Source organism: Simochromis diagramma, unplaced genomic scaffold (assembly GCF_900408965.1).
Source record: "Simochromis diagramma unplaced genomic scaffold, fSimDia1.1 OVJJ01000746.1, whole genome shotgun sequence".
In the NCBI taxonomy this organism is placed as follows: Eukaryota; Metazoa; Chordata; class Actinopteri; order Cichliformes; family Cichlidae; genus Simochromis; species Simochromis diagramma.
Window position 1 is genome coordinate 3,381,881 of NW_024386757.1, and position 27,133 is coordinate 3,409,013.

The 27,133-nt window shown below is 42.9% G+C and overlaps 2 protein-coding genes across 2 annotated transcripts in view; one reads left to right on the plus strand and one right to left on the minus strand.

Annotated features, from left to right (window-relative positions):
* Window positions 1–28: 28 nt before the first annotated feature.
* On the minus strand, window positions 29–7,719 carry amd1 (adenosylmethionine decarboxylase 1). Its single transcript, XM_040028021.1, has 9 exons — window positions 7,394–7,719; window positions 3,810–3,896; window positions 3,044–3,170; window positions 2,828–2,930; window positions 1,225–1,267; window positions 804–948; window positions 626–718; window positions 391–546; window positions 29–301 (listed from the first exon to the last, which is right to left on the minus strand). The coding sequence occupies exons 1-9, from the start codon at window positions 7,501–7,503 to the stop codon at window positions 155–157; spliced, it is 1,011 nt and encodes a 336-aa protein (XP_039883955.1). The 5' UTR covers window positions 7,504–7,719; the 3' UTR covers window positions 29–154.
* A 1,419-nt stretch (window positions 7,720–9,138) lies between these two features.
* cdk19 (cyclin-dependent kinase 19) overlaps window positions 9,139–27,133 on the plus strand; it is a 75,820-nt gene continuing 57,825 nt past the window's right edge. The window contains exons 1-2 of the mRNA XM_040028010.1: window positions 9,139–9,560; window positions 16,246–16,321. Coding sequence (XP_039883944.1) covers window positions 9,433–9,560; window positions 16,246–16,321 — 204 coding nt within the window. The 5' untranslated portion in view covers window positions 9,139–9,432. The remainder of the gene's footprint in view (window positions 9,561–16,245; window positions 16,322–27,133) is intronic.

Consider the following 27,133-nt stretch of genomic DNA (forward strand, 5'->3'; position numbering starts at 1 on the left):
CGCTGACACCAGGACAATCTGGATGGCGACAGCAGCAGCGGGGAGGGTGGGACAGGAGAGACGATGATGACAAGCTCGCTACTGGGTGGTGAAGCGCATCGCAACGTGGGAGCGCCGAGGCGCCACGTTTTTTGCGCCTCTTCATCCTCGACCCTCAGCTCTGCTGCTGGTTCTGCTGGCGATTCTTAGTGTAGCTTGTGAAGACAAAATTGTAATCGTTGAACTGAGCCAACTGGCGGTCGAGGCGCTTGTAGCCCTCCATTTTTGGGGGAGTAGAAAAGACACTGCGACATTTAGAGCTCTGCAGGAGAAAAAACAAAAACAAACCACTTTACAGGAAGCTGTTTAAAATCCCCCCAGGTAGATGCAAAAATTGGATTTGAAATGCACCTGATTGACAAAGAGTGTAGTCACAAATTTTCCTGGCTTGAACACCTCCACAACCTTCCTGATCAATTCATCGTATGATGTCTGGGAGAGGTTTGTTTCAAAGCTGACGTAGGAGAACTCTGGCTCTGGGGTGATGTGGATGGTCCAGTAGGTTCCCTGTGGGGAAAATGAGCAAAGTCGCATCACTGATTTGCTTGAGCGCGCAACTATGATGAAGAAACAAAACTCCACTCACGTCAGTCTTCATCCCGTTCATCGAGTATCCACAAGGGTTGAACATTGTGGCATCAATCACAGAACCTGGAATCAGGTCACGAATTCCACTCATCTGCGAGAACAGAACGAGACCGTGATTACGAAGGTTAAACTACTATCACATGCTTGTTCTGGGGGGGAAACCGGGGGAAACTTACACGAGTGACCTCACTTGCGGAAACACCGTCTTTCATGTAGAACTGGTCCATGATGGCTGGATCAAGGTCGCTCATCAGAACTTCCAGCGTCTGATCAGCATACTTGTTCTCCCAGTACTCTGGCATATCCAGAGTAAACAGGTACCTGTGGGAGAGATGCAAGGGGGCATTAAAGATTTTCAAACCTGGAGGATGCATGGAGCTGCTACCTATGAGAGGAGGCCTTGAACATCCTTACAATTTAAACTAAAGGCTTTTCACCTCCCTCATGAACTGGCATTTTGTTGTCACAGATTACCAACATTCACTGACAAGTGCTGAACTCCAGAAACCACAAATATTTAATTATATTTCATGACTGAAAATCTTGACCATCTTAGTATTAGCATATTAAGCCAATGTGGGATATTTTAATGCTCACCAGCAGTCAGAGTTCAAACGTCCCATACAGTAGGCTGCACCATCTGTAAAAGGAGGGAATGTTATGGTTACCGTTTATAATCAACTCAAAAACATTAGGTAGCTCTGAAGAGAACCCACAATGATAAAATTAAGCCACACAGAATTACAGTCTGTGATAATACTGAATTTCATTGTCCCCACAGCTATAGTATAAGCAATGCACTCCATAGTCTCAATATTACAAGCAACATTTGTTCTTAAATGATTAAAACAGCTTGGGTACAGATTATGATCACAGATACATGATTACCTGATCTATAAAAACACAAACCTAAGATTTGCATTAACCAATCAGAATCAGGGTGTGTCTTATGATTGGATATTTAAAGGTTTGCTAATCCCGCTAGTCAGTGCCAAACAGTTTTATTACTTTATTCATGAGGGTAAATACATGACAGCTATGTTAAGCAGTGCTGCTCTGTAGTTCTTTTGTACTAAAAAGCTGCATGTTGGTGTTGTCAGAATAAACTATAGAACTAAGTTGTCAATGTTAGCATAGGAGAAGCCTACTGCTAACAGCACTGCTAAGATTATGTTTGATCAATGAGGAATGTGCTAATTGCTTAATACAGCTAACACATGAAGTGTTTGTTGGTTAACGGTTCACTTTGATCATTTAAAGTGTGTTTGATTTCAATTTTTGGTGGGGGTAGTGGTTGAGGAGTTCTGTCTTTTAGATTTGTCAACTAGTCCAGCTTTTTGTTTAAACAACTAGCAGATTGTTTGCCAGGAGCAGCCATAAACCAGGAACTGCCCTGGGCATTTTCCAGCTGTAAATTCAGAGCGTCAGGGATTTAACAGACTGTGCTACAAACACCCTTTACTAGGGCTGTGCGATATGACCAAAATCTCATATCCCGATATAAGAATTCTATCGTCCCGATAACAATATAAATCACAAAAATGTAACATTTCCTATAAATTCTGTGAATCTTGGGCAGCTCGACTTGCGGGAAGTGTTTCCAGCTGTGCGGTATGTACCCGGAGTCGAGTGTTTTAACTGATGCATGAAACTATACATTTTGAGACATAAGTTGTAACGGCCGCCGTTTTCTTTGCAAGCATTTATTACATGGCGTGCTGTGGGGAAAAGCCTGTTCTAACAACTGAGTCTAAGGTTTATTTTTAAGCACCTGGCGGCTCTTTTTTACTTCTCATCCATAAATAATCTGCTCTTTCACATGATTCAGTTTATTTTGAAAAGTCTCAACAGGATCTTGAGCTTTATTGTGAAAGGTTTATGTGGAACATAAACAAGCGGACACGCGATGGTGTTACCGTCGTTGTTACTAACGACAACGCATAAACAGGCGCTTGTCCGTCTGTAGTGTGGTTATATTAAATAATATTAACTTTAGGAAATTAATATAGCCACTACAGTGACCATCAAAACGATGAAAAAAATATTGCCGTAAACAGTTTATTTTGCGACACCACAAAACATAGCGTAAAATGAAACAATAGACGTTTTTATATCATCATCCGATATATATCGTTATATCGAACAGCCCTACCCTTTACTTGTGTGTGTAACACATTTCAGAGTTTCATGTATCACGTACTGGGAAAAATCTGGCTGAGGAAGTCCACTTCTTCCTGGAAGTTTCGATGAGGGAACTCTTGATGGGCTGGTTTCATGAAGTTCTTACGGGAGTAGAAGAAATTCTGCAAACGAGACACTAATGAATAAACCTACGCAACTGATCAGCTTCATTGATACAGCTCGTTCAGATTGAGATGAAATAAGCTTTGTCATGCAAATGCTACACCAGTCTAACCTCAATGGTGTCGAAGCCGCAGTACTCCCTGGCGAGTTCCAGCAGAGGCACCAGTGCTTGCAACAAGAGGGTGGTTCCGCATGTCTTCAAAATGAAACGTCTCTTGGAGACAAACATGCTACTCTCACTGTAGAGACAAGAAAGGAGTTGGTCACCAATAACCACAGAGCATTGTTTCCCTCATTATATTCTATGATAGATAATGATGATTAAGTAAGCCTGGTATCTTTGTAATATTTACCTAAAATGAGCAAACCGAGCCCCTCGGCTACTCATTCGTAAAATGAAATCTTTTAATATTGATGCGTGTAATAGAGGTCTGGTATTTGTTTCTATATTTGTTTCACCTTGCTACATTGCAGAGCAGTAATGGGGAAGGTAAAACTTCAGTGAATGCTTTCTGTCCTTTTTATGGGGGGGAGAAGAAGAAAGAGAAAAAAAAAAAAAAAAAAAAAAAAAAAAAAAAAGGGTGGACAGGTGAGCAAGAGGAAGAAGAGAAAAAGCCACACCCTAGTTCCCATTCAACTTGTCATACTTGTTTGATTACCCAAGAGGAGTTAAGCTTACTGGTTTCAGTTTTAGCTTCATGTTAGTTTTATCTGACATGCTCATACTTGCCCTACCTTAACACAACTACACATCTATATAAGCAATGCATGTGGCATGTAGAGTACATGCCCATACTGACACCTGAGACTGTCATTAACGGAAATTAGGTTAAGGTCTAGTTGGAAAGACTTTCTGCAGGTATCGAGCAGGCACTCACCTGAGTATATAAGCTTCCTGCTTGTCAGTCTTTGTCACACTTATTATCAAACAATGCACATTTTCCAAAAGTTTGTCCCACTCAAACCTGAAAGAAAAAGAACACAAGTTAAATGCACACAAAGACAAAGTTGTTCTCTTTTGAGGTCATTTTAAAGTGGCACCCACTACAGGAAAGAACTATTGATGGTTATGTAACATGGCCAAGTTTGGAATGTTTTCAGGATTTTGAACAGAAATGTCTATGAAGCTTGCTGTAGTCTTTACACTGAAAAAGTAAGTGCATATAACAATTTCAGTGTATGCCCAGAGTATGCTCTGGGCATACAATACTGATGATATCAATAGAGGTATTGTTCAGACTGACATGTGTTTTCCACCATGTGCAGATGGCTGTAGGGTAATGTGGACTTATTCTGCACCTACAGCAGACACACCTTCTAGCAGCTGCCTCTGCCCCCCGGACACCACCCAGACAGCTGGGTCACATTACAACCTTGGAACAGCAGCCAAACCCATTCACAGTGGGGGCCTGGGCTGCAAGACAAACGTTCCAAGAAATAAAGTGTTCGATGAAAGCATACCAGCAGCTCAATAATGAATGCTTTATGAAACTGGCTTTTCTAGAGAACCTCTCAAAAAAAAAAATGCCCCTCAGTAACCAGACTGCAGCAGTATGCGTAAAGGCTGTGGGCAAAAATGCAAGACCCAATTATGTTCCTTTCTACATGGTCAATCTACAAATGAACTAGATGACTGAGGAAAACACACAAAAAACAAATAAACACAAACAATGCATCTCTCAGACATTGTTCTAAAGACAACAAAATCAAGAATAATACAGTTCACACTGCAGCCTTTTGTATTTGGGCCTAATGGCCCAAGAAACTAAACTACAAATACGTTTACTACCTTCCAGTACCACAAACACCACTTCATCTAATCCCTTAACAACATTGTCCTCAGAGAGTGACAGGCTTACGTCATCTGTTGTGAACATCACTTCCTCTGAGAGGGTGGGGGCAAAAAAGCTAGGTATGGTATCACGGAGTCAAATGTGCTCCAATATCAAGTTTCAAATAAGGTCAACACATGAACAAGAGTTTTCTTATTTTTTTATTTTTTTAACACTTCCAGCCCAAAACACCACCAATTTAAAAATCTGGTTTTTAGTTTGTGCATAAGAAAATTGTATAAAAGGATGTGAAGGATTTCAAAACTGCACGTCTCAGAAGATAAACAAAGGTCCTGCACCGAGGACCAACATTGGAGCAAGATGATATAAACTCTAAATCATGCTATAAGCTACTCTAAATCTGGCCATGCAGGCGATGTGCCTCTAAGATGGCTTTGTTATACACCAGCTTCTCTTTGGCATTGTCCTTGATGCAAGGACTCAACATCTTTAGTTTGCCATCAAGGCCAAGCCTGATGAGAATGGGTGTATATCATAGTACCATCTAAACTCTGCAAATGATATAATATGATTAAGTAATGTCAACAGTGTATTTGGAAGATGAACAAAGGCATTACAGGTATGTCTGGATACAGTTCAGCTCGCTCACTTCCCGCAACATAACGGAGCTGTTGCGACATGCCTACTTCCCAGTTTCATACCAGAGGCCAAGCATTAGCAAGCTGTGTCAGCTCCTGCCTCTGTGAGAAATCGACACCAGAGGTTATTTCTAGCTGTGCAACAAGATCATATTTTCCTCGAAGAAAGCAAAGCGCCAAACCTGTTTTCATGTATCCCAGAGATTATGAACACATGGCTGATCAAGACGGCACATGTTGGAACGTTTGCCGCTTATCAGACAGAAAAGTGGTCACCTACTGGATGGCTTGAACACAGGGAAAAGTAAATTTTTCAGGTGTTTAGAGGTGAATATGCTAGGACTTTATGAACCAGTCTCCCCTACAATCACTGGAAGTGCTTGGTATGCAGTCTGAACCCTGACAAGTGGCAGCAGAGGTAATGTGAGCAAGCTTCACATTTGTGAATCAGATGCCCTTGTGGTCTTATTTGGACATTGGCTAACGTCCATCGAGTCTGATCCACTGACAGTGTCCCTTTGAGCCGTTAATCTGCCCTCTGGCTGTAAATTAATGCCAGCTTTCCTTTACTCCAATGGTTATGCACTTGTCAAACCAGCCCCTGATCTGGTCATTAACCAGAAAAAGTCACCCATCACTGGGGGATGATTTGGCCTCCTTGAACCAGTCATGAAATGACACGCTGCCAGAGAGGAAAAAAAAAAAAAGAAAAAAAAAAAAAGATTAAAATCAAAACCCTAAGCAAAGGCAGTGGACACCATTAACACTTTCACTTACTCTCACCTTACATTAAAGAATCAGTACCAGTCTTACCTCTATAGGTGACATAACCCAGGTGATTTTAAACAATCTATTTGTTTTACAGTGAACAAGTTCCACTAAAGTCTGGGAAGCAAAAAATGATTATGACACACGGTACAAATCTGCCTTTAAGGTTTCTCCTTGTTAAAGGTTGTTTAAAACGTGCATTTCAAACCAGCTAATTTTGCTAGCAAGCAAAAACCGAATTTCTCACAAGAACTCAACCCACATGGATTTTTCAGAATCCATGCCCCCCCCGAGCCCTTAAACGTAACCCGCGGCACAACGTAACAGGGAACCCTCCAACCAATCAGAGCAACTAGGAGCGAGCGCACCGCATGGCCGAAAACGTGAACACGACTTTACGCAGTTTCTCTCTGGTTAAACAGACAGCGGTAACAGACCTGGGGCCAGACTTTAGCAACCGCAAGGGCAGAGGGAAAGGTTGACGGTTTTCCCCAATCACTTATGAGCCTTAAAAAGTAAAGAATTTAAAAAAATAAAATAAAGGTGGAATTGGAATACTTGAATCTATTTCCGTGCCAGCAAGGCACGCGGTGACAACGGACGACCACATGTCTCACATGCCCCCCTCGTTGTAGAGTGACGCAGGAAAAAATAAAGCATATGTAATTACAAAGGTCCAAGCAATTTAGTGCACACGACCACGAATATATATATAGCAATTGGCAAATAACGACAATAAGATCGCCTCATCACTAAATCACAAGCAGTCGGAGAATTCAGCGTCGGAGAATTCAGGAGACGGCTGATAATTTGAATATTTTTTCCTAGGGACTAGCTTAAATGAAGTAGCTCTAAATTGGCTGTCATGGTGGCGTCCAAGCCTCATGCGACAAATCATCTCGCAAAAACAAGCGATGGGAGCTGAATATATTAATTACCGCAAGCTCCCAGGGTGAAGAATGAATGACTCAGCCACTGTTAAAAGGGGGAGGTGTCCATTTTCCAATGGCGACGTTAGCTAGCTCCCCAGCTTAAGGATCCACGGTTAGATTTGGTTCACTTCAATGCTTGCCGTCTATCCAGGGGTGGATTAATAACTATAAGGAATACAGTGTCAACGGAAACGGGACTGTACAATATTAAAGTTGTTATAAATCTCAAAAAGTGACCACTGAAGCCGTGCATGTAGCCGGTGTTTCTGTCAATGTACCACTAGGCTGCTGTGGACTGACACTGCCCCGGAGATACTCAAGTGACACGAACCTTGGGATGGTACGGAGGTCTCCGTTTCCTTTGGTCTCATCCTGCCGAGAGAACCACACCTCCAACAGCTTCTCGGTCCCCTCGAAGAAATGTGCACCGTTATCTTCCATCGTGAGACAACAGACACCCAACAACCAAAAATATTACAACGTCGTTTATAACGTTTACAGCTTAATTACTCCTTCCTCGACCTGTTATTATTTAGCGAGGTTCAGTCCTTAAAACAATCCAGGAGTTGATTTGCTTGAGTTACCGTCTTCCCTTTAGCAGAGAATACCGTTAGCGAGCGCTAGCTAATATCGCCGGCCATACTGTGTAAGCGCTGAATGGAGACCGCGCGGAGCTTTTATTTGGCAGTAGCCCTACGTAAGCCTCACCTCGAGCCAATCTGAACGCGAAGCCATATCTTGGGATTTGTGATTGGTCAGAAACCTATCAATTATAATAGAAGGCGGGTCTTCCGTCATGAAACTTTTCCGCCTGCATGTAGCTTTCCTCTGGAAATACATACTAATTATATATATATAAACAGCAACATCAACATTACATGACATCTGGATTTAAGTTTACGAAGGCCAGTATGACAGTTGACGGCATGTTCGTGTAGAAGTCCTTTTCTGATAAGTTTTTTTCTGTTCACGACGATTACGTAACTTTTTTTCTAACACAAGCCATTGTGTTTACTTATCACATTAATTTTTCGTTTGTACGCTCTCTCTTTTTTAAGCTGTATAATTTGTTTTTTCACTTAATGGTACTATAATACTGATATTAAACTGCGAATATCAGATATAAACCACTTAAATGAGAATATGACCAAGTTGTTAAATTGGATTGAACTAAACTGGACTGCGCAGGTATTCGTTTTAGCAAAAGAGTGTACTCATAGAAGGAAAACAGGTGAAAGAACTCCCAAAGGATAATAAATATCTACTGTATGTGTTACAGGACTTGTCTCATCTCATTGTGTTCCGGGCAGTGGGAACTCACACATACAATTGTCACCCAATAGAATGACAGTAATTAAGTATGAATCACATACATATGACATGACGTCACTCATCTACATATACAGGTGTGTGTGCATGTCAAAAACCTATCGATTATTATAGAAGGCAAGGGTCTTCCATCATGATGTTTTGTTTTTTCATAACCTTTATTTATGGAAGACATTTCATATGTTTACCACTAACTGCACTAAACAATTTTCTTGTTTTTCTTTTTTTGGCTGACTGTAGTTCACAAAAGTAAAAAAATGAATCTAAATCTCAAAAGAAAACTGTGTCTTAAAAAGAGATGCAGCGACCTACTTAAACCCTTAGATGCTTATCAGAAAAAACATCAGCTAAAATAACAGTTAAGAAGTTGGAAAACTCATATTATCCCCCGAAAAAACAACCCCAGAAACACCCAGGATGTTTGCACATATCCTTAAGTTACACATAGCACTTGATATCTTTAAACAATTTGTAATAGGTCCCATACCCTTCGGATCACATTGAGTTTGGTGGGAAGTGGTCACTCTAACTATATTAAATGAATACACTGCATATGTACACAGTTGTTCAGCTTTTGCAATACCATTATTATTACGACCATTAAATAATAATAATAATAATAATAATAATGATGATGATGATGATGATGATCCAGATAACGAGGATCCGTTTAGCTCATTTATTTATTCATCTTACGTGACGTTAAAAAAAGGTAACCTCAAACCACCGACGGCCGCATTTTTGAAGAGCTTTCATGAGTACGCAAAGTGCAACGAACAGCAGCGAGAAACGCGGGTTGTAGTTTGCCATAGCTTGCCTGACAACGCGGCAAACTGCGGCGCCTGCTCATAAGAACTACCATACCCAGCGAGCCACGCGCGCCAATTAGAAACGTCAACGAGCCAGTGAACATTAAGCGGAGCAGACCAAAATCCCAAACAAGGAAATGGTGGGGGAATAAAACGACCAGATTATTTAATTAATGCATGTTATAATTAATATTTTATTTTATTGTAAATTAAGGCGTATTTATGGGTTAAAATGGATTACGACTTCAAAACAAAGCTGGCGGCGGAGAGAGAGAGAGTAGAAGATCTGTTCGAATATGAAGGTTGCAAAGTGGGTCGAGGCACCTACGGGCACGTTTATAAAGCTAAGCGCAAAGACGGGTAAGATAACCGTGAACGTTATTGTGTATGCTGACATAAAACTGACCGCGGGATGCATTTTGTGAACACACGCCTCGGTTATGTGCTGAACGGGGCGTTCGATTTGAAGCTCCCCGAAGCGATAGCCCGTGTCTCTGTGTTTTTGTTTTCATGTAACGCACTCACTCACCAACGGTCGCCCCCCACCACCACCACCTCCGTCCCCAACCTCAGAGCTCCCCCCTTTCCTCCTCCTCCTCCTCCCCAGCACCCCCAAACAACAATGTAAAGCCGCGGTGCTGTTTATTTTCTGTCCTGTCGGCGGTCGCAGCAAAGGTAGCTTCTATCGTATTCTATCGTCACTTCGCGCAATAGTGACACCTGAGCGGCTTTTCTTGGCCCCGCTTTCAGCATCGTGGAGTGCCAAACTTTTTTTCTCCCTCTTTCTGACACACATTGTTTTCTCTCTGCCATTTGCTGCTTATACTCACTGACAAGCATATGACAGCGTGTGACCACGATGTATATATCAGCAACAGAAAGCAGGACAGATACGTTCTCACATTTCTGCTCTGCTGTGCCAACGGTGTCAATGTTCCTTATGCAAACTGGCAAAATCCCAGTCCAAAAAAGTGGCAGAATCTGGCCAGTGCGCTTCCTATTTGAATACTACAAGTTTCATTTGTACGATAGCCAAAAGGTTAATCACTCTGATCTAAAAATTACATTCAAGAAAAGCAGCGCTAACCAAGGGCACAGTGCATTAAGAGCTGATTTTGCTGCCCCCGTCTTCCAAATGCTTTGTCATAAAGTTTTCTCGAAATCTGAGATGGAGAAACTAATTTTAAGCATTAGATGAACTTATTATACAGATGGCCCAATTTGACTTCTTCCCATGTATTACTCGTTTTAGAATAGTAGAATGCCTTTATTGTCACCATATAGTTGTACAGTGAGATAAAGGGCATGTATAAAAATGTACAAATATACAATCCGGTGTAAGAAGAAAAAAGTAAATGTGTAAATAAATTGTTTTTTCCAGTCATGGCAAATGGCTGTCTCTCCTTGAGCCTGGTTCTGGTTTCTTCCTGTTAAAAGGGAGTTTTTCCCCCCCACTTTTTGCTCAAAGGGGGTCATTTGATTTTTGGGTATTTTTTCTATATTACTGTGGGGTCTTTAATCTTACAATATAAAACATCTTGGGGTGACTGATGTTGTGATTTGGCGCTATATACATAAAATGGAATGGAATGGAATTGTCAGTGTTGTTATAGCAAAGCTAAACACTGTTTTATTACCAGTAGGAACAGTATCACTCCAATTAGATCCAACCTAAAAGGAGTATCACAGGGAACAGCTAGCTTTTCCACATTTATAATAGCCATTATCAAGTCAATATTCATAACTGGTTAAGAATACACATAAAACAGTTGTTTTTTGTTCATGTTTGTATAGCTATGGTTATAAAATGTCTGCACCTCCATGCACTTGTATTTTAAATATATTTTGTATTTTATAAGAGATTAAAAAACATGAAATAAAGTTAAAGCTTTATTAGCTTTATTTCTTTCAACGTTTTGTCTGTATTGCTGTGATAATGCTAATGTGGCCATAACCTATATAGACAACTCAGATAATACAATTATTATTAACATTTTAAATTCTTTGTAATAGAATCAAATTAAAATTTACCCGAAGCTGTTAAAGAAGGCCTTTTCTTCTTCACGTACTTTGATAATTGATGTATTAAAAACTTTTACAATCACTCAGTGTCTTTAAAATCTGAAACAGTTCAGGTTTGTAGATCAGTCAGTCAGACTGTTTCTTCCTCACTGTGTTTGTTAATATTGCAATATTGTAACTTTATCAGCAGTGTAGATATGTTGGATTTAAACAAAGTGAGCCTAAAAGCAATGTTAAGCTACTTGACTCTAGTTTAGCCAATAGTTCGATGGAGTAACATAAAGTAGACAATTAACCACTGGTATTGCTTTAGTTAGTGGGCCGAGTTCATGTAAAACTAAGGGGGCATTAGTGCTTTCCAAACTATAAACTCAATAATAAATTCTTTCATCTTTAATATAATGATCAGTGTTGCTGCTTTGTCAGGTGTAACAATTAAGTTTAACATCCAGACATCCATGAAAACAGAATTTATTACATTTAACGGAGTTTGAAGTTAGCAGGAAGTTAGCTCGCTAGTTTCCACGTAAACATGATATAGCATGTTCTGAATGAGAGATTTCTGAAAAAAATAAAACTTACAGCTCTGCCATCACTTCCAACATAAATGAAGACAAAACTAAACAGCAGTGACTTTTGTAGGGTTAGTGAAGTTGGGCTAGCTGGTAATGATGTGCTGCGCAATCGCTAGCAACACAGCTATGTTAGCATTATGTAAATACAGTGAAGCTGGAGGATGGATGCTAACGTTTTCCCACCTAATAGCATCCTGCCAAGCAATCGCATGGCAGGATGCTGTAAACAGACCAAACTTCAGTCAGGAGAACAACTGCGATAATCCATCCACAATACGAGGTTAGTCATTAATATACTGCAACAACATGGGAATAGAGCAGCTGCGAGAGAATTCCACACTAATGAATCAATGGTACGGAAGTGGAGGAAGCAAGAAGAATGAGTTGAGTAAAATTTGACGGTTTTGTTTTGCTTAATGCGCCTTATAATCCGGTGCGCCTTATGTATGAAAACAGACACGTTCATCGACAGTGCGCTTTATAATCTGGTCCGCCATAAGGTCTGAAAAATAAATGTATCCAGGCCCAAGACGAGAACTTAAAATATTGAATGTGGTCGTTGTTTCTGTTCTTGACAGAGCTGTCGTCATTCAGAAATTTGACGGACAGTTGGATTTGACCCTCAGATGATGCAAGGCCCTGAGAATAAAGAGCGTTATAAATTCCCAGAAATGTGAACCTGTTAATGCTTAGCAAAGCCTCCTTTTCCCAGTACCCAAAATGTTACTCATGACTTACCCCAGTTTTGCAGCAGAATTTAAAGTAATGCATAATTTTCATTGTTTGCTGCTTTCTCAACTTAAGAAAGCTTAAGGAGCCTAAGGGGCCTTGTTGTCATGTGAAAATGCTGTGTCTTGGAAGTATAAAGATCCAGTTTTGCTTTTTTTACAAGTGGAACACGTCCCACCAACAGCTCAGTGTGTCTTAATAACTACATTATAGATAGTTTTATCAGTGATGGATGCATGTTTTTACAGTGCCATAAAGTTAGTCCTGGAAGGAATTCATGGTGGATGTATGGGTTAGGAAGTCATTGAAATTTCTTTTAACCGTGACTGTTGGATAAAGAGTATAAAAAGCAAAGTTTTGTTCATTTCTTTATAGCTATTTTTAGTGCTTTATCTGTCTTGCTTCTGGTCAGCTCCTGTGAGTTGTATCAGTGGGTTCATTACAAGTATCCTGTATGGCTTTTGAGAACAGACCACTAGTTGGTACAATCTGTTGTGGGTGTACTGTGACAATGTTCTATGAAATCACAGCAGTTCAGGTCCAAAGAAAACTTTGTTCAGACATTACCAGTGCTGATTTTCTCTGACTTGTGTATGTGTGTATTTTAAGGGTGTTACTATCTGCTAAGAGCCAGTCACCAGGGCACCAGACCGCAGCTCCAAATTTTGAGGAAGACGTGAACCGTAGAGACATTATGGCAGAGGCAGACAGAGCTGGCTCACGCACACCATCACAAGATCTGTGCGCTGGCCTGAAGGGGCCTGAGCAGATAAGCCAACACTCGCCCTGTGGGTGTTGTGGGGCAATGTATCGCCGATTTGAAAAGGATTGATAGTCAGTGGTGTGTCTCCTCAGAGTGCTCTGGGCCTGCTTCATAGAAACCAAAAGAACAATCACTTCAGGGATTGTTACGAATATAATAAAATATTACAGTTTGCATATTCTCAAAAAAGTCATTAAAAATAGAATGTAGTGATTTTTCAAATCACATTGAATTCAGAATCCAGCATAGAATTATGATATTTACACAGAGACATTTTGCTCTTTCATGAAGAAAATGTTCATTTTTAATTTGATGGATGTGTCTCACAAAATTACTGTATGGGCCAAGGAGCTCCAGAGATCACTGTCTGTGAACATAGTCCGCCGTGCAATCTAGACATACAGGTTAAAGGTCTGTCATACAAAAATGTATCCATATGTGAACATGGTGCAGAAATGCAAATAATAGTTAGTGTAAAACTGTGACTCTTTCTTTGACTGTCTACGGTAGATCTGACAGTGCCTGTTTGGGCTGTGATATATATAATATGTGAATAAATAACTGATATTTATTGAAGTTACTGCTGATGTGCCACATGGCTTAAACCCTCCTGCTTTGGAGATGATGCATATACTGTATGGATATATGCGCATATATTTAAGACACTCAGAAAAAAGACAACGACCAACTTGAAGAAACAACCACAACACCGGCCAGTTACCATGGATAACACTGAGTAGGGTGTCTCATTAGTAACGTCTAGCAGGCAGATCATGAGGGACACACCCAAGTTGTTTTTTTTTTAAACTCTCGATCAAACGTTTTTTAGAATTACATTTTTTTGTCAAATTGCCAAATACACTCGATAGTTACAGTTACTTTTGCTTATCAAGTCAACACAAATGTTTCAGTTAGGACAGAAAAAAGCATGTGGAATAATTTAGCTAACAGGGGTGGGGTTACAAAAAACTATACAGCATAGTATTGCAATATTTTGTATGGCAATAATCTATTAAATAGGGATGCCAAATATCAGTGTTATGAATGAATTAAAATACTCGCGGAGTACTTCAAAGAAGAGGTTTCATCTCATGCACAACCATCCAATTTAATGCAAGTTTGTTTGACTAACGTTACGTTACATTAAATTGGCTCAACTGAAAAACCATCAGACACTGGACACAGTTATTCAGAGCAAGCCAATGGCTCAGTCACACACATGCTAGAACAAAAATGGTGGCTTTTTTCACAATGTGATAACGCACTTGTCATTGTTGAAAGATACAACAAAATTTCATTTGGTGACCAGCAACCAATGGTAATGGTTTTCCAAAGCTTGAGTTTGTTGCACCTTTACCACCACTTTTGAATAGACTGTGACATTGACAGTTTTTTGAAGTCATAATTTGCACTTTAAATGTCGATAATGTTATTAAAAAGGTTACAAATAACAATAGTCTTGTATTGTGAGTGAAGTGTTGTAATAATATTGTATTTTGGGATATCTGGTAATTCTCACCTCTATTAGCAAACATTCATAATTAGTACTGCAAGCATAGAGGGCACTATGGGCACTACATAGACTACAGAAGACGCACACAGTAGAAATAAACACTATATATGTTAATAGTGTAATGTGTTTAAGTGGGGCTTCCTTAATCTATAAAACAGTGAACCTGTTTCATAATCACTTTCATCTTCTGACATAAAATTGAAATTTCAAGCATATAAATGGTAAATGGCCTGTATTTATATAGCACTTTACTAGTCCCTAAGGACCCCAAAGCGCTTTACATATCCAGTCATCCACACATTCACACACTGGTGATGGCAAGCTACATTGTAGCCACAGCTGCCCTGGGGCGCACTGACAGAGGCGAGGCTGCCGAACACTGGCGCCACCGGGCCCTCTGACCACCACCAGTAGGCAACGGGTGAAGTGTCTTGCCCAAGGACACAACGACCGAGACTGTCCGAGCCGGGGCTCGAACCGGCAACCTTCCAATTACAAGGCGAACTCCCAACTCTTGAGCCACGATCGCCCCATATAGAGTTGGGTTTACAGTGTTTGGATCCATCTTTATATGTCAAGCTCTGTAAGTTTGTCCTGGTTTGCATTACGGAGTGGATAAACTGTTTTATTGAGTAAATTGATTATATTAATGTGCAATTTTTTTTATAGACTAAAGGATTAAATGTTTGAGCTGTTTTGAGCATCTGTGCAGCTTAATTAGTATTAGAGATGTGTGCCTGAGAGCTCCAGTTAATCCGTGACCATCTCCAATGCAAATTAGGCTGAAAAGTGTTTGATATTACCACCATGAGGACCTCTTTGATCTGTGCAGGCTGCTCACTGAATGAAGTTGTTATTGGACACTGTCCACTGAGTGTGTTTACATTTTAATCATGCCTCTTTGCTTATTGTAAACAGACTTATGAATCCTTTTAGCCCTTATTTTCTCCACTGCTCTGTGTTCAGGCTGGGCTTCCTTAACCGGAACTCTGCCTATCTCAAATAATCAATATTGGTCTGCTGAAAGTGCTCGGCCCTGCAGGCTCACATTTCACTTATTAACTGATTTTCATGCTCAAATTTGATGCACAACGGCAAATGACTACCTTGCAAAAAGAGGAAAATTGCCAACTGAGAGCTTTGGAAGTGTCAGTGTGTAGTTCGAGTTTTCGTCCCTGCATCAAGGGGAATTTCACTGGGGGCACTTATCCAGACCTAGGGAGCACTCCTGCAGGGAACTAATGGATCTTTGCTGCCAAAAGCTATCACTAATAACATGGATTCCTCTATGGCAGTTGTGGAACTTGAACCACAGGATGTTTTTTATGCCCTCTGCTGTCCTCATCCTCCTTGCAAAACACCTCCTTTACTAATCAAACCCTCAAAAAGCCTTTTTGTTGGCCATCTTCTAATATTCTTCATTTTCTCTTTTTCTCACCACAGGAAAGATGAGAAGGAGTATGCACTGAAACAAATAGAAGGCACTGGAATATCAATGTCTGCCTGCAGGGAAATTGCTGTAAGTTACCGTTTTCATTACTAAGGCCTTACATGACCATGTTGTTCTCAGGCTCTTTAACCTCTTAACACCCACTAAGTCTTTGCTTAGTATAAATGTTATGTCAGGATATTTTTGTTTTAGCTACTTGCTAAATAGGCTAATTTTCAGAAACTAGAAGATGTTACATTTCACATGGAGTTCAATACATTCATTTTGGCAACACGATTGTTATGCCAAGACTGTGTCCGTTTGGTCTACCCTACAATATAAAATGCCTTGAGGCGACTGTTGTTGTGATTTGGCGCTATATAAATAAAATTGAATTGGTTAATCCAAACAGACGTCCATTTTTATCATAGACGAAACTTGTGAAAAACCCTAACCCTAAATGGGTTGCCAGCGACCTGGTAGATGTCGAGATGACTTCATTTGCTGCAGAGATAAACATCAGCAAATATCACAAAATCCTGTGAAGACTTACTCAATATTTTCAAGCAGACTCCTTAGTCTGGATGTTTCTTTTAGCGTTATATATAGAATAGTATCAGAGTTTGTCCAAGATGAGGATTTTAAGTGATTGCTTTGAAGTTCTTAATGGGAGAACAGACAGTAAGAACTGGTAACCATTTTGGTCAGAAGATAGAGAGATACATGCTCCTTTGTAGTTTTGATTCTAGTTCCCTACAAGCAACAGGTACAGTCTGCTACTAAAATACAGAGTAAAGTTAGTAAAGGGTCAACCCGCGGCTGCTAAAATTAAAATGAATGTAGCGTTGTTTTGCTTCATGTCTGTTGAATGAAACTTGGCAGAGATGCAGCTCAGTATATTCAGAACAGATTCATTATAATCAGAATCGCTGATAGATTTAGTAAATTTTAAAAAGGTCAAAGAAATAAAGTAAAATAAAGTATTTTATCTGAAAAGTCTCCTGAGTTGTTCTAATCCATACAGCCCAAGGATGGTCATATTGATCATTTCGTTTTGAAGCTTTTAATGAACTGGGGCATGTTTTTCAAGTAGAAAGGAAACGTAATAGAATATAGTTCAAGTGGGTAAGTGATGACATTGATGCTAGCACTGGCACTGTTTCCACAAATGTACTGCCTGCACACATAAAACCATGAGAAGCATTTTCTCTTCTCATAAAGAATGTTTCTAACACTTCATTAGATCTATTTAACAGTGGTTTTCACCCTTTTACTTGTGAAGTAAACTTAAAATGGCAAAATTTCAGTAGATAAAGTATCGTATTATATTTAATGGGTCAGACTGATGCTGTAACTACCTGTGGTTTGTACACCTTAATATATCTTGTTTAATTTAAAAAGGTGCAGAATTGATTAATTTAAGTTTTTATCGACTTGATTTTCTACAGCTTACTCAAGGATTTTTATTCTTATCTTATTTTCTCCTCACTGCCATGCCACTGATAAAGAGGCCATGTGCAGAATAATATTTTACTGAATATAATAAACGCTTTTTTATCCCTCAGCAGTAAAAGGTTGATGGGTTATTGTGGTCACCCTGTGGCAGTTTGTGAATGTGATAACTCAAGATTGAAGCAACATAGACGTTTCAAATTTATACCAGGTGTATCTACTCTCCACCACATGATCACCACGATCATGATCAAGGCTGCAATAGAAAAACATCAGTGTTGCCTGTAAGAAGTAAAAAGAAAACAACTTGTACCTTCTTATCAAAAATTTTCTAACTCATTGTCAGATTCTCTTCCCCCCATCATGTGAGCAATATGGGCGTGCCACTCTCTCAGTCTTAAAAAGAAGCTGCAGTGTACATTTACTGAATGACAAAACAATGTCACTTGGATAGTTTACAATATTTCTGCATAAAGCTTCACACAATAGACGTGTTTATTTATTTTTATAATCACTTTGTAAGATTCGGTAGCCATCTGTCACGTTTGACTCTGTCAGGTCAGTAGAGGGGACGTCGTGTTGGTTGAGTGCATGTCAGTATGTCACTTAGCAAGTCCTGCCGATAGACACAGAATGTGGCCAGACAGGCTGGTGAGCTGTTATGTAAAGGTCTCTGGTTTCATGTATAACATGATCAGCTGGAGGGGAGCTGAGCACTGTATATTGTAAACACAGTAAATGACTCTGCACCAGCATATCCATCAGTAATGACCAAACTCAGTGTAGTTTCCATGCCCCTTTGCCACCCAGTAACATTTAAACTCACTCAACAACGTGTTGCATGTTCTCAGTTCCTCTTTTTGCCTGTGATGTTCTGGGTAGTGTGTACATTTTTCACAAAGAAAACTGATATAACATAGATATATGATTTCTACTAAGACATGTCGACTGTACATAAAAGCTCAAAAAGTCCACTTGATTTAAATGACGTGCAGTATTATTACACTGAGCTTTTCTTTAAAAAAAAAAAAGCTTGGACACGCAGCAAAGGGCTGCGGGGTGGATTCGAACCCAGGACAGCAGCTTTCAGCCGTATAGTATGTGGTTTTCACTCTTTGGCGTGGGGATTTTGTAGACCTTGGTTCCACTGCATTTTACTCATCTGTCAACATAGAACAGGTTTTACTGTATATCTACTGGATATACAGTCTTCTGAAAAAATAGAGTGAGATTATTTTAAAAATGAATGGTTCTTTCTCCCAGATGCGTGTCACGGGTTCCCGGGGCAAGCTGTGTGAATTTAACAAAGGACCCAAGATGCAGATATGCAGTGAAGTGAGAGGGCTTTATTGACACAGAACCCGAGTGACAACAAACAAAAGGAGAGTGTGGCGAAAAACCGAACTTAGACATAAACTACACTGGGAAAACTAAAACCTAAACAACAAACCTGAACACGAGAGAAAGCAACTTGCAGGGAGAATTCACAATAAACAAGAACACAGAATATTATAAAGAAACACAAAACATTGAGTCGTCAGATCAGGACCATGACAATGCGCTTGCTCTTAGTTTTTCAAGGTAGTCAGCAGATGGTCTCTGCCCTATACTGTGTTCCTAGACTATTTAAAAGTAGAATGGGAGGTAGAGCTTTCAGCTTTCAGGCCCCTCTTCTGTGGAACCAGCTTCCAGTTTGGATTCAGTACACTGGAACCCTCTCTACTTTTAAGATTTGGCCTAGAACTTTCTTCTTTGATTAAGTATATAGTTACGGTTGGATCAGATGACCCTGAATCCTCCCTTAGTATTTTGGAGAACTTCCTGCGTTAATTAGCCTCTGTCAGCTTTTTGATATACAGTAAAACATCTCTGGCTACATGAATGTGTTGAAGCAGTGAGTGTCAAAAATTTGCTGTACTGGCATTACTCCACAATGTCACCTGTGCAAGTTAAAGTAGTTACTAATGTTTGTCATTTTGGAAACTGCTGTAGAGCTTTTATATAGAACTTAAACCCTCTCATACTGGTTTAAGGATTATGGTGCTGTAAACGACCACGGCAGACCCAGTGGCATTTTGATGCTTTTATTAATCCCTACACGGTTGCTGTACATTCGCACTCAGAGCTGCAGCTCTCCCGCTTCCAGCTCAACATAACACCAACAACCCAACCACAGGACCCAGTACAATATTTAATTCGGCGGGGCTGTGCAGGTGCGTCCGCCTCCTCTGCACGGCACAGCAGGCCACGCCCCGCCACATACCCCCATATACCCCCATCGCCCGACTGAGGCCGGGGAACCATCCGGCCGAACGTACTCCCCCCACCACGAGCGGGAGAGGGGATCAGCCTGGACCGTCGGCGCCCCTGGGCCCTGGCCAAGCGACGGGGAGTTGTGAGTTCAAGTGGCCGCCCGCGAACCCAGCAGCGTCGGCGAAGCTGGTCCGGAGGTCGGCCGCGTGGCAGGTGGACGCGGCACGGTCGGTGCGGTCGTGCGCCCCGGCTCGCAGGCGGCTGGGCAGATGTCCGGCAGGCACCGGCCTCTGGTGGAGGTGAGGCCGCTCTGCTCACCCCGCTAACCTCGGGCTTCGGTGGCGCGGACTCCCTTAGCACGGGCACCACCGACTTATCCCGCGGCTTCTCCGCCCCTCCCGGTGGGAGCAGCTCACGCTGCACCTCTGCCGCTGCCGGCTGGAGCGGCTCCCCTCGCTGCGCCTCCGGCGCTGCCTCTACCAGCTGGAGCAGCTCCTCGGGCGCTGCCTCCGCTGCTGTCTCTCCTGGCTGGAGCGGCTCCTCGGACGCCGCCATCGCCGCTGTCTCTCCCAGCTGGAGCGGCTCCTCGGGCGCCGTCTCCACCGCTGCCGGCTCCGCCGCCTTCTTCCGGGGCGCAGGAACGGGCACCGGGCCCTGCAGAGCCCCAGCGGCTCCCACGCGAGGTGTGGGGACAGGCGCTGTGGCAGGCTGCGTGCTAGCTGGTCGCAACCTGGGGGCCGGCACGGGCGCCTGCACGGACTGGATCTCCTCCACTCCAGCGCCATTGGGGAGCGCCGGTGGGGGTGGCGGTGGTGTCGGGCAGGACCGGATCAGCGCCGCCAGATTCTCCATCCTCTGCAGGTGGCGTTCAGTCTGGTCCTGCAGCTCTTCCCGCCTGCGGCGCCACACCGCCGCCTGCTCCTGCTGCGTGGCTGCCAGCTCGGCCACCATTCTCGCCAGCTCCTCCCTCTGCTGGCCCACTCCTGGATCTGCCGTGCCTCCCGTCCTGGGTTTCGGCACCACTGTAAACGACCACGGCAGACCCAGTGGCATTTTGATGCTTTTATTAATCCCTACACGGTTCTAGCGGTAGCTGTCTATTGATGACTGTCTGCAGCTTTGGTTGGTTGTCGGTGGGTTGGATATGTAGAGGTCTGTGACCTAAATCCTACTGTGGAGGCTTCACTGTCTGTGTCCTCAACTATTTATCAGTTTTTTATCATTTATTTGCCCTATATGTATTGTCCTCTTCAGTAGTAAAAACTGCTTTTAAAAATATTCTTTCTTAAATATACCTCTAAAAGTATGCTTAAAATATATTTTAGGTGTTCCAACCAGCAATGAAGAATTTTTGGTCCTTTGCTAACCTTAACATCTGTAGAACATTGGAAGTGATCAAGAAGCCTGACCACCATTATCAGTCCAGTACCCTTAAACCCCTGTAGAGGAGGAGATCTATTAGAATTAGAAATTTTCATATGCTCAATTTGACTATATATATATTTCCAAATCATAATTCTTGCACGTGGGTGTATGAATTTTCCAGTTGCGGACATGGCCTCAGATTTGGAGGTACTGATTCTCTTTCATACTCAGCTGCGAACCACTACAGTGCGAGCTGGAGGCCATCACCCGATGAAGCCAACAGAACCATATAATTTGCAAAAAGCAGAGATGAGATTCTGAGCCCACCCGAGTGGAAGCCTTTTGCCACTCGGCTACGCCTAGAAATTCTGTCCATAAAAATTACGAACAGAATCGCTGACAAAGGGCAGCCCTGGCAGAGCCCATCTCCCACTGGGAACGAGTCCGACTTGTTGCCGGCTATGCAGACCAAGCTCTTGCAACGGTTGTATAAGGATTGAATGGCCTGTAGCAATGGGCCAAACACCCCACACTCCCAAAGCACTTCCCACAGGACACTTCGAGGGACACGGTTGAATACCTTCTCCAAGTCGAAAACACATGTAGACTGGTTGGGCAAACTCCCAGGTACCTTCGAGAGGATAAAGAGCTGGTCCAGTGTTCCACAACCGTGACGGAAACCGTATTGTTAGTCCTGTATCTGAGGGTCTACTAACAGACGGACTCTCCTTTCAAGGACCCTGGCATAGACTTTCCCAGGGAGGTTGAGCCATAAATTAAACTTAAATTATCACACATGTAATTTGTCATTTTGAAAAATTTGAAGCACATGCAATTTTGTAAAAATATGGACTAAATATGGTGAACTGTGGTTTTTGGGGACTATTGATGGAAGAAAAAGAAGACCTGTTCAAGAGACAGCCTTCAGCACGGCACAGAAACATGCAATATTTGAGGCTATGGTGATCTTGTTCCTTACTGTTTGAGTACTGTATGTGTAAGTGGTTTACTGGCAATCTGGTGGATGATAAAAAATTAAGACCCACTTATTTTAAGACTGTGCACAAGCTCTCTTGGTAGAGCAGGTCCCAGTTGTTAAGTTCTGATTTTACATTTTCAGGGTCCCTTGTTTTTTTTTAGATAGTTTGGTTAAGCAAAAGCCAGTTGTATATCTCTCTGTCTGTCCCCTCTTAAAGCCTGTCAGTTTCTGCCTTTCAGCAGGTGTCAGATTGCATGCCTGCTCAACAATCTCTCTTTCTGGTCCTGATTGTAGTTTTGTGCTAAACAGAGTGTGGAGCAGTGCGTCACATCCTTGGAATAGTCAAATTGCGATTTTGATGCGTAGTGATGATTGATGAGTCACACCTCTCTGGTCAACAATTCACATTGACGTGCGTGAAACGGGTCTTGTTAGAAATTTGGTTGGACCATTCTTTTACTTGCAGAACTGGCTGCTCACGGAGATCTGACTGGGTGTCATGTTTCATTCACAAGTGGAGCTTAGTGGGTTAAAAGGATACAGTTGCGTTGCTTTGTCTTTCAAGCTTTTGGAAGAACAATCATCCCTTTCATAACTCCTCTGATGATAAAATTGCTCTGTTTTTGATATCTGGAAAATTAAAAATAGGATATATCCTTTTGTCACAGCATTCTTTTCCAGAATAATCAGATCAGACCATAACAGTCTCTGTCTCCTGGGGCGAAACATTGCTAGGCTGCCTTTGCTTTTCTTACAGTGATAATGATTAATTTTAACAAGTAATTATTTTCCAACATTTTCTACAATAGTTCTGTGCTGCAGTGAACAGTTTTGGAAAACTGAACGTTAGGGTTTTGAAAGAGTTCAAAAGCGTGGACTATGAAACTTGGCTGGTTGTTTGTTCAGTGGATTTAAACCATTACAAGTATTATGCAAATGATCTGTGTGTTTTGCACTTGTACTTCAGATCTCTTTAATTCGAGGGGAGAAATCTTTAAAGTGATTAAAGGGGCGATCAGACAAGGGCTGACACAGTGTCTTTGGGTGGTTAGTTTAAGAATGTTGTCTTTGGAATGGGTATAATAGGCATTCTGTTATTTTTAGCTCATCTGGCCAAATACCAATGAGCTTATGCTATAGACAGACTTTCATTCTTTTACCTGTCGTCTCTCTGTCGGTTAATCCACTATTCAAAAGTATTGCTACTCCTCCTTAAACATTGGTTATCATTTTGGGAAACTTGCACACAGTGACCAACTAATGGGTTGTACGCCAATCTAACCCTAACAGATGTCTGGTAGGCCTTTGATCAATGGAAAATCACTGAGTGGGTAAATACAAAAAGTCTTTGTTCAAACCAAATTTAGATGGTCATCCAATTTTGGTGAACCTATGTAAATTGTAGCCTCAGTTTCCTGTTCTTAGCTGACAGGAGTGAAACCAGTGTGGCTCCCTACTTGTATAGTCCATCTGCTTCAAGTGCTGTTTGTCATTCAGAGATACTCTTCCACATACCTCAGTTGTAACAAATGGTTATTTGAGTTACTGTTCCCAGCCTATCAGTTTGAAGTAGTCTGGCTGTTCTCTGATCTTTGGCATAAACAAGGCATAAACTGCTGCTCATGGGATTGTCACGGTCCTGGGTCATTTGGACCCAGCATTTTCAGTTCTTACATTCCTTTGTATTATGGTTTGGTATTCTGATCCTTTTGTTATACTTTGTTTATTAGTATTATTCTATGTTCTTTGTGAGGGGTTAGTTCTTGGGTTGTGTCTCGTGTTTAGTATAGGTTCAGTTCAGTGTCAAGTCTGTGTCTGTTTCTTGTTTTATTGTGAAAGGCTGTGCCTCATGTCAGTGTGTCTAGCTTTGCTCCCCGTGTCTCGTTAGCCCAAACCCTCTCAGTTGTGTCTCCCTCCTGTTTCTCATTCCTTGATGACTCCCTCAGTGTATCTAAGCCAAGTGTGTCCTTGTGTCAGTGTCGCGTCGTTAATGTCTACTCACCCTCAGTCTATGCTCTGTGTTTTGGTCCCTGATCATCTGCCTGTTAGTTTATACTTTCCCAGTATAGTTTGTCCCCTGTTCAATCTGCAACCTGCAAAAGCTGTTTACTTTGAGTTCAACTTTGCCTAACTGAATCCTGCTTTTTGGGTCCTTCCTCCCTGCCTGCTGGTACACAGCCATGACAGAACAACGCGACCATTACCTGGACCCAACGGATTCATCCTGGGAGTGTGATCTGTCCCGCATCCACAGCCTGGTCAAGTGGATTTCCCACACTAAGTACGCTAAGGCAATGGCAGTTGGGATTAACGCTATCGAAGCGATCCTGGAAGGAAATCCTCATCTGCGCCCACTAAAAAGATTTATGGGCTTGACGGACCAGCTGCACGAAGCCCAGGAGGTGCTACAAGCTTTTGCCCGCTCCCGGTATTCTGTCCCAAAGCCCCCACAGCAGCAGCAGTGGTGCACGGAGCTTTCCACTACACACCGGCGACTGCCATTTGAGAGGGGAATCTCAATACGGCTGCCGCGGAATTCCTCCTCGTGCCATTCTGAGCCTAGCTCACCGGCCTCCTTCCTGGCAGCAATATGGTCAGAGGAGGAGGAGCAAGCCTTCATCGCTCCACCATCACCAGTTTCCTCCGTCACCTCTGTTCCCTCATCAGGGAGGAAACGTCGTTCACCCCGCCGGCACCCCCTAACTCAGCCAGATTCTGGGACTTCTGAGCAGCCGGCTGGGGTGAGTGACAAAAACGCCTCCTCTATCCCATCCGAGGGGGGCGGTTTCATCTTAGGAGACACAAATAACTCTGTTCATGCTCTTGTAGAGTCTAGAACTAAAACAAATAAACTGACGAGTAACTCGGTGACTAAAAATTCAATTAAAAAACTGTGCTTGTTGCTGCCAAGCTTGCATTTCCAGAGACTACTGAGCTAGTGCAGCCCACTCCTCTCTCCGCTGGCAGCTTAGCTGAGCCGCCTCTGCCTCCTGTTTCTGCTTAGAGCCCAGGCAAACTCAGCCAGCCTGCAAAATACTGTTGTTTATCTGTTCACTCAGAACAGAAGCTTCTGAGACAGGCCGTTTCCTCTAAGCTCTTCCAGCCACCATGCTTCAGAGACTCAGGAGGACCTACGCCATCCCTATCTTCACTTAGACCTCAACCACCACCAGCCACTCAGCCATTCCCCACCACTATGCAGGGAGAAAATCTCATTCCTAACCAGGGTGTTTTCCATAACATAGCTGTCTTAGGGGCAGTTAGCCACTCCAGGGCCTCACCAGAGGCTAGGTCTCAGTCTCCAGCAGACTCTGGACCCCTGGAGATTGAGCAGCTCCCTAAGAACTGCTCCGTGCCAGCACTGCCTGGGCAGAGCCAGTGCCCAGTACAGCTTCAGTTACAGGTGTCCCTGCCAGAGGTGTTCGCGCCTGCTGATTCTGTGTTGTCCCTGCCAGAGGCCCCCGTGCCTGTTGGTTCTGCTCTGTGTGTGCCAGGGACCCTGGTGCCCGCTGGTTCTGTGACTGTTTTCGCTGGGGGGCCCGAGGAGCCCGTCCAACCACCAGCTGCTCCACCACCTGCAACATCCACGCCTGCAGCAGCAGTTTCATCCACGCCTGCAGCAGCAGTTTCATCCACGCCTGCAGCAGCAGTTTCATCCACGCCTGCAGCAGCAGTTTCATCCACGCCTGCAGCAGCAGTTTCATCCACGCCTGCAGCAGCAGTTTCATCCACGCCTGCAGCAGCAGTTTCATCCGCTTCGCCGTCACCTGGTCCAGCCTCTGCTTCCGCCTCGCCTGCAGCCTCCTCATCAGCTTCGCCTGCAGCCTCTGCATCAGCTTCGCCTGCAGCCTCTGCATCAGCTTCGCCTGGCCCAGCCTCCGCATCAGCCTCGCCTGGCCCAGCCTCCGCATCAGCCTCGCCTGCATCAGCTTCAGCTTTGCCTGGTGCAGCCTCTGCTTCAGCTTCTGTCTCTACCTCGTCTGGCCCAGCCTCTGCCTCGCCTGGTGCTGTGGGGGCCATGCCGTCCTCAGGTCCCCAACTGCCACCTCAGCGTCGCCGGCCACTTTCCAGGCCTTTGGTTGGACGTCATCGCCGTCGAGGGCAGCCTCCTGAACGAGGCCGTCGCCGCCACTGCCTTCCGCGTGGCCGGCCTCCGGACCTGTTCTTTCACTGCCGCCACTGCCTTCTGCGTGGCTGCTCCCCGGATTTGTTCCACCGGTGCCTCTACCGTTGCCGTCCGCGCGGTCGGCCCCCAGAACTGTTTGCCCGTCGCCGCCGTTGCCGTCCGCACGTTCGGCCCCCGTAACTTTCCCGTGGAATCGTGATGGATCTGGTTCTGTGTTGAACTGTTTTCTTGTTTATGAACTGCTCTGGACTCATACTCCTTGTTTTCTTCCCTCACGCTCAGTTTGAACTTAAGCAGGTCTTCTTCATTATGTCCACATGCACCAAGCTGCTGCAATGGGATGATTAGATAGTTATGTTAACTACCAGTTGAAGAGGCATACCTAACAAAGTGGCTGGTGAGTGTCTATTTTTCCAACAGAATTCTCTTAACAGTTTTTGTTTAACTTTGTGTACATCATACCAGTCATTTTTCCATCTTTGCATTTTTTGCTCTGTAATACAACAACATTGACAATACTTTTTACCAGGCAGTGGACTTAAAGTTCAAAGGGTATAATAGGAAGTATAACAGAAATGATTACTTGGCTGTTAGTTGTCTAGCTGTTTGTGTCCGCAAAAGGGTATAATCAAGGGTTTAGTGGGGAGGTTCCTCTGCTTAACACTAAACAGTGGGAAAAACATTAAGAGCACAGTGAAACTCAATCAGCAGCATTGTTGTATGGAGC

Bases quoted from the DNA above. Each gene is read 5' to 3' on its own strand.
- amd1 (XM_040028021.1), bottom strand. From the start codon at position 7,503: ATGGAAGATAACGGTGCACATTTCTTCGAGGGGACCGAGAAGCTGTTG. The intron at 1,268-2,827 runs GTACGTGATACA...CTCCTTTTACAG, and splicing joins CCTCAGCCAGATTTTTCCCA to ATGGTGCAGCCTACTGTATG. The intron at 547-625 runs GTGAGTGGAGTT...TTTTCCCCACAG, and splicing joins TGAACGGGATGAAGACTGAC to GGAACCTACTGGACCATCCA.